The 15,202-nt window shown below is 49.1% G+C and overlaps 1 protein-coding gene across 2 annotated transcripts in view; it reads right to left on the reverse strand.

The window, feature by feature from the left end:
* Hspa12a (heat shock protein family A (Hsp70) member 12A) overlaps positions 1–15,202 on the reverse strand; it is a 154,098-nt gene that overhangs the window by 25,311 nt on the left and 113,585 nt on the right. For both annotated transcript variants that reach the window (XM_036173893.1, XM_036173898.1), the window contains 5 exons: positions 10,760–10,845; positions 9,237–9,361; positions 4,501–4,687; positions 2,468–2,572; positions 1,607–1,723 (listed from right to left, as the gene is read on the reverse strand). In XM_036173893.1, coding sequence (XP_036029786.1) covers positions 1,607–1,723; positions 2,468–2,572; positions 4,501–4,687; positions 9,237–9,361; positions 10,760–10,845 — 620 coding nt within the window. The remainder of the gene's footprint in view (positions 1–1,606; positions 1,724–2,467; positions 2,573–4,500; positions 4,688–9,236; positions 9,362–10,759; positions 10,846–15,202) is intronic.

Below are 15,202 nucleotides of genomic sequence, written 5' to 3' on the forward strand. Positions count from 1 at the left end.
CCTTCTCTTCCTAATGAAACTACCTCTTTCTGAAACTTCCACCCTCTTCCTTCATCCCTATGAAAGCAGATCTATTTTTGGCAGATCCATACACAGAGTCAGATTCTCACACTGCATGAAGGAGGAGGAGAGCAGAGGAGACAGTCCCGGAAAGGGGACGGTGAGGGGAGGGATAATCTGCCCTTGACCTGGTACAAGCTGAGCTCTGCAAGCTGCCTCGGGTAAAGCCCTGAGCACTGAGCAGAGCCTATGGCGCTCGAGTTCGTGGGTCCACTTTACCATCTGCTGGGGCTTGGGGTGATTCTGTGACCCTTTCTTTTGGAAGGAAAGGCTCATATACATGGCTACTAACTTGATGTCAGAATTGTGCCTCCCGGGAAAGGTGGGCGCGATGCCCCTTGAGAGGTGTGATGAGGACAAGGAGACATCTATTGCACCAATGTGCCTGCCCTGCTGGGACTGAGATTAAAGACCGAAAACTGACTCTCAAGGCACAGCCCTGACCCAGGCTCAACAAAAGCCAGCTCTGTGCTGGGGACAGGATAGCAGTTTGGCATGGCTAGCTGTACCTGTCATGGAATACTGCTGGGCACAAGTTGTCTGGCTGACATTAGGAAGCTGTATTGGTTACTTTTCCCAATGCTAACACAAAGCACCCAACAGAGACAATTCCAGGATGGCAGCGTTTATTTTGGCCCACAGCTTGAGAGTACAGTACGCCGCATCAGGGAAGGCATGGGGGCAGGAGCGTGAAGTAGCCAGTCACATTGCACAGTCGGGAAGCAGGGAGGTGAACACTGGTGCTGAGCTCCCTTCCTCCAGTGTATTCAGCCTAGGACTCCTGCCCTCGAGGTGGCGCCATCACCCCACAATTCTTGCCAGAAATTCCCACACAGACATGCCTGAAATTTTGTCCCCTGGGTGATTCCAGATCATCCCATCAAGTTGTCCATCAATATCAATCGTCACAAAGACCATGAGTGTTTATAGTGTTGGCAGACCCGTCACCAAATACAGCAGTCTTACCTCTGAGGCTGACCAGGGAGCCACACTGCTGCTCTCACAGGAGCCTGCCAGCACTCAGTGTGTTAGTCCTCACCCTTCCCGAGAGCCCACATACTACTGTGTGGCTCTGATAGGCAAATGTTATGGAAGACAATTCAATTCCCCAGCTGCAGATGGCCATTTTCAGCCTCCTGGCCGAGCTGAAATGTCTGGGCCCAGGCCAACATCCTTGTCTCTATTCCTTTCTTATATAAATATTCTTGTTTCCAAGGCTTTTCCTGAAGTTTTCCACTTTTCTTCATCTACAGGAAATGTCTGTGAACCCCAGTTTGAAATCCAACCCCAGAGAATTTACAGTGGAAACATGACCCAGACACATAAATCCAGAGAGAGAGAGAGAGAGACAGAGAGAGAGAGAGAGAGAGAAATCCCTGCTAGACTGACCCAGGGAGCTGAGGCATAGGAAGGCTCTTTGTCCCACGCCCTTTCCCATCCTCCTTAGGAAGCTGGTGAATGCTGGGAGAGACCTGAGCACAGTCACCACTGTGGGCATCCCAGCTCCCTCTCCTCTACGCCCCGCCCCCATCCCAATGTCCCTCACCTGGTAGGCAGCTTCTCTCATGAACTGCTTGGCTGGCTGCTTCCAGATGGCAGGCACTGTGATGACCCATCTGACATCAGAGTTCTCAAAGTCTGACCCTGCCTGGTCACTCAGCTCCTAATGTCAAGAAGAGTAAAGGTGACAGGTGGGGAGATGCTGCTGGTGGCTGGGACACACCTCCTGTGGCTTTGCCGATCAGTCAGCAGGAGGCGTCTGTGCTGTGGGGGCAGGGTGCTCCTGGTTCTCTCATTTATCTCTTCATCCACGTCCCTTTAGGTGACTGTCCTCATTCCTATATCCCTAGCTCCCCGAAAACTGCTGCCTCTACGGATTTACCTGTTATGACCATTTCATACAAATGGAATCATATGATGTGGCTTTTATGTATTGTTTCTTTTATTTTTACAAGATGTCTTTAAGTTTATCCACATTGTAACATGTATCAGTGTTTCACTCCTTTTTTATGGCTGAATGACATTCCAATGAACAGATGTACCACATGTGGTTGTCCATCAGCTGATGGACATTTGAGTTGTTCCCACTTTTTAGGGATTATGAATAATACTGCTATGAACATTCATGGAACATTTTTATGTGCACATGTTTTCATTTCCCTTAGGTGTGTGCCTAGGAGTGGAATTGCTGAGGGATGTCTGTGTTTATCTCTTTTGGGGAACTTCCAAATTTGTTTCAAAATTCTGAGCCATTTCACCTTCCAGGCAGCAGCGCTGCAGAATGCTTTCTACTGTTCTGACCCCAGAGTCTACCTCTCCTCCCTGCAGGAGGTACCTCTGCCTAGCTGGTGGGTACAGCAACCCCAGACGGCCTAACACAACTGGGGCTGGCTGCCACCGTGCTCACCTTCAGCGCCTGCTCCTTGAAGTACTGCAGGGCGTATGTGAAGATTTCCAGGGCTTTGACCTTCTTGCCATTTGCCGCTGTCAGGTCCGTGTCCATAGTGAGGTCCTGGGGGGAAAAGGACACGCGCAGATGGAGAGGGGAAGGAGAACCGTGCCTTTGGTTGGGGAATTGCTGTTTGGAGACCAGCAGAATCTACTTCCCTATATTTAGAGAGGCAGACACAATAGTGCACCCCCAAAGGCACCTGACAGTAATGCCCCCTTACTGTAGAAGAGTTCTGGCTGTTCTCTCCAGGCCCCACTTCATGGCACCCCCTTCCTTCCCTTCCTCTCTCTCCCTTTGCTGGATCCTCAGGAGTAGGCATCTCTGGCAAATAGCAGGTCCCAGGAAGAATGAGTGGGTAGCAGGTGCCAAGCCCAGTGAAATTTACATGTGACTTCCAGACACCAGTCACCCTTGGGAGCCCTGTGATAGCAGCTTAAATCATGCCACTTCCCTGCCAAGCAGGATGCTAACACACATGAATCTCTCCTTCCCAGTGAGCTGCCAGCCAAGTCACTGAAATAGAAGAGCTCTATTTTAAGGCTGGTTCTGTCTAATCTGCTGAAGGTTAGGCGTAGCTGCCTCTCTGGCTCTGTCAGAGGCCAAAGCAGCTGCTGTACATAGTCCTTGGGTAGAGGACACTGTGCAGGGGCCAGATGGCGGGTGGAAAGAGGTCATCAGAAAAATGATGAGCAGGGTCCCCCACGGGGAGAGAATGGGTGGAGAGTGGAAGGAAGCCCCTGGACTAACCTGTTTATTAGTGTCAGGAACAAGTTAATCAGTAGACATCAGACTGACACAGGGTACACAATTGCCTTTGTTTTAGGTAAGGCCACAAGTTACTAACGGGTCCTTGTGGAACCTTTGGATGTATTCTAAACCTTCTACCCATGCTCACTGCTCCCAGCCAGCACCCCCATCTCCTGGTGTCCAGCAAAACCTCCCTGTTTCTAGACTCTCAGGCTCAGGGAGGCAACTGAGTCCCATGAAGCTACAGTTCACCCTGTGTATCCACTGCCCAAACCTGACAACCAGCATGGAGTCCCACCTGGAGAAAAGGGGTGAGTCCTTTCCAGTGTAAGCTGATCCATGGCCCAGAAAGGCAATCTCACGTAAGCCCAGAGCCTTGGGAGGCTAGGTGCCAGTGGTGGCTTTCCTGCCACCTCTGTGCTGCCCTCTGCAAACGCTAATGGAGCCACCATTTGACTAGAGCGTTCCCTCCACTGGGAGCATCACGTATTTCTGCCACTTCGATCCTTATATTCTCCTGGTGAGCAAGATGCTATAACTGCCTGCATTCCATAAAGGAAGTATAATCAAGTACAGCCAGGTCAGCACAGGCTTGGACTAAGTGTCCTGGAGGAACCAAGAGTGAAACTGAAACCCAAGGTATATGGTTCAGAGTCCGTGGTCTTCATCTAGCTCCCACCTTCCCCATGAAGCTCTGGTGCCTGTTGCACCCGGGCATCCCACAGAACATTGGCTTGCTCAGAGTTTCAGAAGAGAGGCCACTGCTCTTGTATTCAAGCCTCTAATGACTGCTCCACTTGTACTTGGCTTCTTGCTCCACACACAGATGGTGGCCTGTCCAATGTTACTGGTTGTTACTTCCAACCAACCAGTTAATAGCCACCTTCCCTATGTGAGCCTTCGGACACAAGTTGGTCTCAGTGGATAGAGGGTCTCCTGACCTCCGCCAAACCCCTTGGGCAGTAAGGCAATACCCTATACCTATGTCACAGCTGGGATCTTCTCAGGCTTGTCTGTTTTCTACACAAAACAAACAGCTAAATACCCCCAATACCTCCTGCCCTCCACACACACAACAGGAAGAACTGTCAGTCCACAAATGGATGTGAGAAGCCATGCACTCCAGGCTGTTTCCAAGAGCCAGTCAGATGGGCATTAATTTCTACCTGGGAGAACCTGGAGGACTCCAGTGGAACATCTCTCACACTAAGGCCCGTGCTCTCCTAGAAAAGCCAACTCACCCCTGTGGTGTGGAGCTTCATCTTGAACTTCTCCAAGTATAACCACTGCTTGGCCTCATTGGGGTCCAGGTCATGGTAGAAGTCCCTGGCAGCATACCCGAAGCTGTGGAACTTCCTCTCTGGTGTCAGCAAGATGGTGGTTGGGGTCTTCTGGTTGGAAACGCCAGGGTCACCTCCCTCCCATCTCCTGTCACCAAGGGAAAGCAGAAGTTACAGGTCTTTGAAAACCTCAGTCCAGTCAGCACAGTAGAGCTGAGTACCTACTATGCATATGTCTGTCACTGATGTGAGTGCTTGGACTTACTCTGTATCAGCTAACATCTAGGCACACCTCAGTTAGAATGAGAAGAGGCAAAAACCAGGTTCTTACTCAAAATAAGCTCTTTGTTTATCTTTCTCTCAATGTTTACTGAGCACCTACTATGTGCCACATGCTGGTAACACAGGGAACAATGTTTATTATGCTTCATCCTTCCAATAACTCAAAGTCTGGAAGGTCACACATTTTCTTTTCTTTTATTGCAAGAACTCAGCTACAGACATGGATACAGAGCTGGCTGGAATCCTCTTCTAAATAAGATGGGTGTGAACAAACACATCAGACCTTCCTGACCAGGGAAATGGCCTAAGAGGCCAAAGAAGGCAGACTTAGTGGCTGGTGGGGCACAGGAGACAGGACTCAGGAGATAATGGAAGATGGGGAGAATAATGAGATCTCAGAGAGAAGGTCACTCTAGGCTACTCTGAGGTGAGCTGGCCCAGGAAGCTAAATGATGGTGTTTATCAGACAAAACGTGTGTGTGTAAGAAAAGGTACCATGTAAATAAGAAGAGTGAGGAATGAATTGGAAAGCAACAGAACCAGGCTGGAGAGAAGCCCGCAGACTTGGGTCTAATCTGTGAGTAATGGGGTCACTGAAAGCCTAACGGATCAGAGATGCTGCTGTTGAGAACAAACTGAACTCAAAGGATTGGACACCAGAAGGCAGATGCAGAGGCCAGGCCCAGCCTGGGACAGAGCTGAGAGAGACATAAGAAGAGAGAGGTGAATGCCAAACAAATCCAGAGGGAGAAGGCAGCCAAGGAGCCCACAGGACCCTGGAGTGGGGAGCACAGACAGTGTGACCTGGAGAGCTGGGGAGGAAGGGGCTTTAGGGGAGCAGCCAGAAGAGCACATGTATTTCACTGGAGGGAAAGGCCCAGGACACAACTTCCATAGCTCAGTGACAGCCACGGTGACAAGATGGGATGGCACTAGGGATCATCCAGGACTGGTCAGTTATCAATGGAGGAAGCAGCAGCAGAGGCAGAGGAGGGCACAGGTCGACAGACACAGGTATGCAATGGGGCAGGGGTGGGGTCCGCTAAACTCCAGAGACGTTTCCTTCTCCAGGACAGAAGGAAAGCACGAGCCAGGGACACAGTGTGGGGAGGACAGGCTGCTCATGTTTCTTCTCTCTTTGGGGTCCCCGCCTTCTAGAAGCCAGGGCTGCCAAGAGCTGTCCCCTTCCCTGCCAAGCTTAGAACTGGGAGCAGCTTCAGGTGGAGACTCAGTACCAGACACTAGCCCAGTCCAGTCAGGGAGGGAGCATCTGCAGCCCAGGCTGCGTTCCAACCTGTCCTCACATGCATCACTGCGGTCAGCGTGAAGAGACCGTCATGGGGCAGATGGGTGCCTTTCTCCTGAGGGACTTCTACTGGGATGGTTCTGGCATTATCCCTGGCAGCTTCCCAGTGAGGGAGCATGTTCTCCCTCAGGCTAAGTGTCCTAGATGACTAAATGGGGACATGGGCTGACTTTTAGGCTAGGTAGCTCTGTTCTCTGCTTTCTGCAGGTGGACACCCCATGAGCTTCTTTCACTCAATCTTTTATTCTTTCATTCCCACAAATTTTATATATTTATCCCCTCACCACTGTGTGTGTGTTGCATGCGCATGTGTGTGCGTGTGCATGCACACACGCATGTACTGCATGTAGAAGGGTCCTCACAGAGGCCATAAGAGGGCATCTGATCCCCTGGGCTGGAGTTATAGGCAGTTGTGAGCCACCCCACTTGGGTGCTGGGAACTGAACTTTGGTTCCCTGGAGGGGCAACTCTTAAACTGCTGAGCCATCTCTCCAGCCCCTCTTCATCCCTATTCAAATGCAGTCTTACACTTTCTCACCCATGCCTTTATCAGGCAGAATCTGGTCATGTCAACATGTTCAGAGTGACAGAAAACCAGAGTAGAGGCAACCTCCCCACACAATCTCCACAGCAACTAGGTTGACATCTCCGTCCAAAGCGACTCTCCCTGCGTATCATCTCTTGCTGATGACCACCCTGTAGGAACATCACTTCTCAGAACAACTTTGGGGAAGCTGACAAACAGGTTTGTGCTCTTTCTCACTGGGGTTTTCCATCTCTAGGGACATTTGTCTTGCTGCTAGAAGTGGAATCCAGGGTCCATAGACCTCTGAGAGCCATGTGACATCAGGGTTCAAGAGCCAATCGAAGCTAGTGAGCAAAGCGAAGGTGCTCGCCACCAAGCTGGACGACCTAAATCCCATCCCTGCCCGGGACTCATGAGGTGGACACAGAGAACTGACTCCTGCATGGTGTCCTCTGACCTCTGCGCCCTCCCTGCGGCAGAGGATCACCTTAGCATGTGTGTTCACCCAACCTTCACATAATTAATGAATAAAAATAGTTCTTTACAGTTTTGGGTTTTTTTTAATTTTTTAAAAATTATTTTTATCTTTATTATTATTATTATATTTGTGTATTAATTTTACACATCAGCCATGGGTTCCCCCTGTCCTCCCCCTCCCACCCCTGCCTCCACCTTCCCCCCAGCCCCTCCCCTCCATTCCCACCTCCTCCAGGGCCAAGACTCCCCTGGGGATTCATTTAAACCTGGTGGATTCAGTACAGGCAGGTCTAGTACCCTCCTTCCAGGCTGAGCAAAGTGTCCCTGTGTAAGCCCAAGATTCCAAACAGCCAGCTCATGCACTAAGGACAGGTCCAGGTCCCACTGCCTGGATGCCTCCCAAGCAGTTCAAGCTATTCAATTGTCTCATTTATCCAGAGGGCCTGCTCCAGCTGGGGGCTCCACAGCCTTTGGTTCATAATTCATGTGCTTACATTCGTTTGGCTATTTGTCCCTGTGCTTTTTCCAATCTTGGGCTCAACAATTCACACTCTTACAGTCCTTCCTATTTCTCGACAATTGGACACCTGGAGCTCCACCTGGGGCCTGGCTGAGGACATTTTTAAGAACAAAACTGGCTTTCCGTTGTTCAGTGTGTGTGTGTGTGTGTGTGTGTGTGTGTGTGTGTGTGTGTGTGTGTGTGTGTGTGTGCATGCATGGGGGTGCCCAGGCAGAGGCCAGAGGTAAACACTGATATTTTCCTTAATTGCTCCCCACCTTATTTTTTGAGACAGGGTCTTACTGAACATGACACTCACCAATCAGACTACACTGGCTGGCCAGTGTGTTCCAGGGATTTGCCTGTTTCCACACCTCACCACTGTCCCCTGCTTTTACATGGGTGCTGGGGACCTGAACTCAGGTCCCCAAACTGGCAAAGCAAGCCCTTTGCCCACTGAGCACCTCCCCAGACCCTGGAACCCCTTGGCGGCAACAGCCTCTGGCTGAAAACGTGTCTGGTTTTCAAGAGAATGTAGGGCTTCATGAGGCGCATTTGACATTTGACCTTGCGGAATGATGTCGTCCTTTACAAACCTCACAATACAATTTTGGAAAAATAACCAAAACAGGAAAACCAAGCAAACAAACAAACAAAACCCAAAACAACTCTTAATGCTGTGAGGCTGTGATGTTGTGCTGGGCCACATTCATAGCTTGCCTTAGCCAAGCGTGGCCACATGCAGCCTGCTGCAGGATGGACACCTGGTAAACAGTCTTGCTTTGAGTCAGTTTTACGACGACTTTAGACAGACAGCTGAAGTCTGACTCTAGGAGTGGTGGATGAACCCCAGTTAATCCTGTCACAGGCAACACAGAACCAACCCCGGTGCATCTTAAATCACACCCTGGTTGGAAAACCCGTCACAAATCCTGAGCTCCCGAAGGTTTCTGAAGATGTTTGAGGACTGGAAGAGCTGATGATGAACCTCAGGGATGGTGGTGTGAGGGCTAGGCTGCTGTAGGCATTAAAGATGCCCCAGGGCACTTCCGCTTTAGGGTCACCAGGCTAAGGTCCACTCTTCCTTGCTTTCCCAGTTGTCTGGTGTTTTCTGTACATGGAAGAGCTGGCACCTTCCTGCTTACATTTTCATGTATGCTGATTTGCTCAGTAGAAAACCTCATTAAATTTGCACAAACTACACATGAGGCATACACTACCATTATCCCCATCTCAAAGGTGAGGACACAGAGGTGAAGTAGATTCAGTGATTGCCTGAGGTTACAGAGCAAGGGGCTGAGGTAGCCCTTGGATCACCTCTATCACAGATACCAAATAGAGCACCTCTTGGCTGCTCTCACCAAGGCCAAACCCCGGGATCACTTTGGCTGGGATTCAACCATACTGTATAGCCCCTCCCAAAACTGTGTAAGAATTAAACTAATGAGTTGACAGGTGGAAACCTATAGTCTCAATGTTAGAAAGCAGCACAGGGAGTCTAGACTGAATCTAGTGTTCTTCCTAAGCACCAGTGACTAGCCCTACCTCCAAGTTTACACAAGTGAGGTGACCAGGCTACCTGATGCCCCTCCCCCTGCAGCACTCACCTCATCACGTGGATACATTCTGGCTCCTTGGTAAAGCTGTAGGCATAGCCACTGGATGTGGTCCCAAAGTCGATGGCCACCACCACAAGAAATGTCTGCTGTTCTGAGACTGGGTCAGCATCATTCTGCAAATGCATAGCAAGGCATTGGAGGGTCAGTGCCAGGCAGGAAGAAGCCTCTACCCTGTCCAGTCTGGCCTTCACTACAGGTAGACTACCCCAGCTCAAGCAGACCAGCCTCAGATCCCCACAAGTGGCTCCAAGAGAGATGAAGACACCCCACTGTCTGAGAGTGCCACCTATAGACACTTCTCAGCTGTGCACACGTGGCTGACTATGAAGTACTACCATGGTGCAGAAGCCCAGTAGAGTGGCTCCTTGTCTGGACACAACCTCCCCACTACTGCTGTCCCCAGCTCCCTCTACAGAAGCCTGCCACCATTCAGAGCACTCACCAGTGCCTACTCCATCTTCACAGTGTTTTCTTTACCTAGACAGGTGCATGCATGGTGACTGTCCAATCCCACATACCCATCATATGACCTCAGGGCCCCAGGCCTCATGTGCACAGCTGTTCCTCATCTGTGAGGCCATTTGAACAGGCCACCTCAGGTATCTCAGCTTTCTTTTTTTCCTAAAGCAATGTAGACTTCCCTTTCCTTTTCTTCTATTTTAATTCCCAAAGAACACTAAATTATAAACCTTGCAAACTTTGAACTGGGCTGCTCTGGCTAAATTGGGGATGAGAACACTACCACTGGCCTTCTCACTCTCCCCAAGTGCCCTCCCAAGCACTGAATCTCAGGGGACCAGGCCCACAGGTTACTATTTCTTCCAGTGCACTCAGGATGTGGTCCAGGACTAAGGGAGTTTCCCAGATGCAAGACTGAGACTCCTGAGTGTGAGCCTTTCACAGTGAGAGGGCTCTGGGACAAATGAAAAAAGGCAGCAACCCCCTAGGGAACAGTGGCTCCCATGTGTTCTTCATTAGAGCCTTTGTGGATCTGAACAGCGTGTCCAAAACTACGCTTCTGTGGGCTGCCCCTGCCATCCATCTTTCCTTGTACTTGGGGACTGGAGAGGGCAAGAGCCCATCCCCTAAGACCAGTGGCTGCTCAGATCCCTCCAAGGAAAATAGACAAAGAAGCAATTCCCTAACCACTGATTTGTGGACACAGAAAGCACCTCTGTGGACAAAGCCACACATTTCGTTGATTCGTCCCCAAGACAGGGTGTTCCTTACAAGAAGTTGCCTTGTCATTTATATAGGTTCTGATCTCTCAAGAGCTGATCCCTCTGTCTGCTCACATTATCCTCCAGACTAGTGTCTCTGCAAACATCAGCCACACCTCAGAAAGCCTTTCCAGGCCCAGGGTATGGAACAGGTTTGGCAGAGTGCACACGCTACCACCACCTCAATGTACACTCAGCAAAGGGATGTGAAGGGCTGCCTAGCAGTCTGCAATGGGAGAGAGGAAGCAAAGGCAGTTAGCGCATGCACATGCTCACATACATATTTCTTACCAAGATATGGGAAGGAGACAGAGGTGTTATTCCTGTGTCCCCGAGACTTCGGGCTGGAGAGGAATATGCAGATGTGGGGGCCGTTTCTAAAAGCAAAGGCAAAAATTAGATTCTTAAAAGTGACATGGACCAGTCTAGGGAGCAGAAAAGACACCTATGTAGCTTTGCTCTCCACACAGGGGTTCTTGCAAGTCTGCTACCATGCTGAGCAAAGCTAATTCCCAACCAGGAAGGCAGGATGTCCCTGCCCAGGCCAGCGCCTTGTGCTCGGCTTTTAGAACTTGAACAACTGGATGTCCCTATCCCTTTTCTCTAAGTGACCACCAGGCCTGTCACTGTCACACACGCACGCGCGCGCGCACACACACACACACACACACACACACACACACACACACACACACACACACTGTTAAACAGGAAGTGTTGCTCTGTTCCCAGAAGGCCTCAGCTCCTGGCCAGGTGCTCGGTGATGCAGACTCCACAGTGGACTAGTGCAACCCGAATCCTCCTCTGTAGTAGAATGTGGTCCTCTGAGCAACGCAGCCATCATCTTCATCAGATCAGCTGCAGCTGTTTGCAAGGACCCACCTCAATGGGGCCTGTCAACTATTAACATTCCCTCATAGAACAAGGGTTGGGGAGGGTCACAGGACCTCACCTGAGAGTCCAGCCTTTCCTCCCAACATGTGTATGCCATTCTGCCTTAATTGCAGTGATGTTGGGATCTTGGGAGTGCTGGAGTACACAGGCTGGGGGAACTTTAATGGAAGGGGCTCCTCCAGTGTAACTATGCTTGGTGAAGATTCTCTCCACTGAGCCATCTCTCCAGCTCATTACTTGTAGACTTTATAATGGGGAGGTAAATGCTGATTATGTCTCTATAGGGAAGGAATTATTGCAGCAGTACCAGAGAGGATGTATCAATTTTCATGGATTCTGGAATAGCATCTATAGCCCACAGGTTCCCAAGGTGCACAGGATACCCCCTATCCCGGGGTTAACAACTCCTGTCCACAGAACATGGGGCATGAGTGCAATTCTGGAGGGACAGCATCTGATGGCCGATGTACCACCTGCCATCTTCTTCTAGCACAAGGACCTCCAAAGCACAGAGAACTCATGTCTTCAGGGTGCTGATAGTGTCCAATATTGGGGGGGGGGGTAGCAGCCAAAAGGGGGCTGGGTTAGCTTCCCTGGCCCTGGGATATAAGGAACACTAAGTCAAACAGAAGAAGGGCCAACAGCAAAGTAGCATAAATATCATGTTTTCCTGGCCCTGTTGTAATGATTCAAGTACAGACATTTGTTGTGGAGCAGTCTCAGGGGCCCCCAAGGACAAGACACACTGTCCCTGGTCAGTGCTTGAAGGCTCCATAAGTGGCCTTATGCCCATTGCCCAGGGCTGGCAGGGCTCTAGAGCAACCAAGCAAAGACCAGAAGCTACCAACCAATGGGGAAACAATAGCCAGATGCCGCACACCCACCAGTACCAGGGGCCAGGTCTTACTCTGAATACCATGCTAGTTTAGTACACAGCTTAATTCCATGTGGGTGGTAGGTGGGTTGGCTTTCTCTGGGAAAGGCTCTCCCCTCCGGGGGAGCATGAAAAATAGCTCCATCTGCTAAATCACTTTGCGCTAATCTCAGGCTCTTGCAGAATTAATTTTTTTCTACTTGGTGGGAATTCAAACAGCATCATCTCAGTGGCTCTTGAACAGACTGAGGAGTGAAACAGATCACGAAAACGCAAATGGGAAGCTTTGAATCTACAAGTCACCTCCCATCTGTAGGCTTATGGCCCTTCCCTTCACCAGGAGACTCAGCAAGTATAGAAGATGGCTGGCTTCAATACCACCAGAGAAATGCAGACCAAAACTGCAATAAGGCAGGGTGTGGTGGCACACACCTTTGATCCAAGCACCTGGAAAGCACAGGCAGGCGAATTTCTTGAGTTTAAAGCCAACTGGTCTACCAAAAACTACAATGAGATGCTACTTCACCCATAAGGATGACTATAATTTTTGAGAGGAAAGGAAAACAAGTACAGAAATTGGAACTCTCATGCATTGCTGGTGAGAATGTAAATGGTGCAGCTGCTGTGCAAAACAGTTTGGCAGCTCCTTGAAATGTCATATATAGAATAACTGTATGATCCAGAATGTAACTACTAGGGACTTGAAAACAGATTCACAGAGAGACTTGTATGTGAATGTTCATTGCAGCAATATTCAATAACCAAAAGGTAGAAATAAACTCATGTGTCCATCAACAAAGGAGTGGGTAAGTCAAATGTTGTTCACTCAATACAATGGAATAGTATTAGGAACAGTTCAACTATGTGCAAAGGGAATGGCATTCCTAGACACACTATAATACCAATGGACCAGGAAACTATTGAAATAAGAGGGACACAAAAGGGCAAATAGTATGTAATTTCACTTGTATGAACTATCCAGAATAGGCAAATTCAAAGAGACAGAAAGTATATAAAAGGTCACTGGGAGTTATTGCTTATTGTGCCCAGAGTTCTTGAATGGAACAATGAAAAGTTTTGCAAATAATTAGTGATGCCGTGGTACAGTGTTGTGAATATAAACCATGCTGTCCAACTAACTGTACATTTTAAAACTGTTTCAATGGAAGGTTTTGTGTTATGTATACTCTAACATAATTTAAAAAAAAACATTTACTAAAAACTCATCTTGGGCTGGGAATGTACCTCAACTAATAGAGTGCTGGTCTAGCATACACAAAGCCCTGGGTTTGATCCCCAGCACCCTATAGGGACCCACACCTGTAATCCTAGCACTGTGAAGGTAGAGAGGCTGGAGGATCAGAGTCATCTCCATGCTACAGAGGGAGTTTAAGGGCAGCCTGGACTACTTAAGCTTTGTCTAAAAACAAAACCTATAACTCATCTTGCTCATCAGATGACACAATATTTCCTAATCCTATCAGTAATGTCCCAGGGTGCTTGAAAGAGAGAGTTGGCTCCTCAGCTAGCCCACTGAACACCCCCAGCTTTGTTCATCTCCAAGCTCAAGGCACCTCTTTTCATAAAAGCCAGAGGATTCCTATCTCCACACAGGGACCCAGCCAGGCAATCATCCCACTGGTTGATGATGGTTCCATTTTATATGCAACCCTGAGGAGGGGTAACCTCGGGAGAGTTGCCATCTACCCAGGAGCTGCCCTCTCTCCACCTGCTACCTCAAAGGCCTAAGGCTGTGTGTCCACGTTTGCACAGAAGGACTTGGAAGACACCAAACATCTAATTGCCCAGAAAATCTGATGTTGGCAATTAGCAAACAAGTTATCATGCGCAGATGATGCATCCACCCTGCTGTTGCCTGGTTCTAATTATCCCATCACTCAACCCTTCTCAAGCATGTCTTTGTTTGTCCCACTGACATGCAAAACAGCACATGTCCAGCCATGCATTAAACATGCACATGCCTTGGAACCTCAGGGGACACCAGGATATACTGAGGGCAAAAATCAAGGAGGCGGTTCTCATCCTCCCCTCCCCCGCTGCATATGGCATGGTATTAAAAAAAATCATTTGACTTGCTGATCACTTTCCAGGCCTAGAGGCAGTCAAACTTCATGGACTTTTTCCATCAGAAATTAAAAGTCAGATGCACTGTGCAGATTTCAAACTGATCTGCATAGACGGGGTGGAGTGGTTACATTTTCATAGATATGTGCAAAATACTTTTTATAACTTCATGGGGAAATGGAATAGCCTACTGTATCCCCTGAGAGGTAACAGTGAAAAGTTCCTGTGCTCTAAGAGTCTCAACCAGAACTGACTTCTTTCATGCTGTATACAAATAAGGATAATTAAACACACACATGAAAAGGACAATGGAGCATTAACCATTTCATGAGAGAAACTCCAGAACTGATCTGTGAGTCTACGAGCATACGGGACAAGAATATTTCTCTGGCTATCACTTAGACAAAGGCCATCTACAAAGGGAAGCGCCACGTGTCATTAGTTCATGCCACTGTACAGTGACATCTCCACAGAACACAAAGCTCAGCCAATGGAAAGTTTCTTACTGGTGGGCTTAGGAAAATGAAGCCAAAGAGAAGAAAACTGGCTCAGCTGTAGGAGTGGGGAAGGAAGACAGCTAAAATGTAGACTAAAGGGAATGCTTTACTAGGAAGGTGGCCAAGGGCGAAGCTGAAAATCCTAGGAATCTGGAGAAATATATACCCCAGTGTTCCCACTATCCAAGGCCTGTCCGTAGCACCGTGGGTGGATTAGCTTTCTGTGGCTGTGTCAGAATACCTGAGATTATCAACTAAAAAGGAAGTACAGACAGACAGACAGACAGACAGACACACACACACACACACACACACACACACACATATACACGGGGGGGGGGGGGGGGGGAATCTCAATATCTCCTTCGAAGACACACCCCCAGT

Source organism: Onychomys torridus, chromosome 1, assembly GCF_903995425.1.
Source record: "Onychomys torridus chromosome 1, mOncTor1.1, whole genome shotgun sequence".
In the NCBI taxonomy this organism is placed as follows: domain Eukaryota; kingdom Metazoa; phylum Chordata; class Mammalia; order Rodentia; family Cricetidae; genus Onychomys; species Onychomys torridus.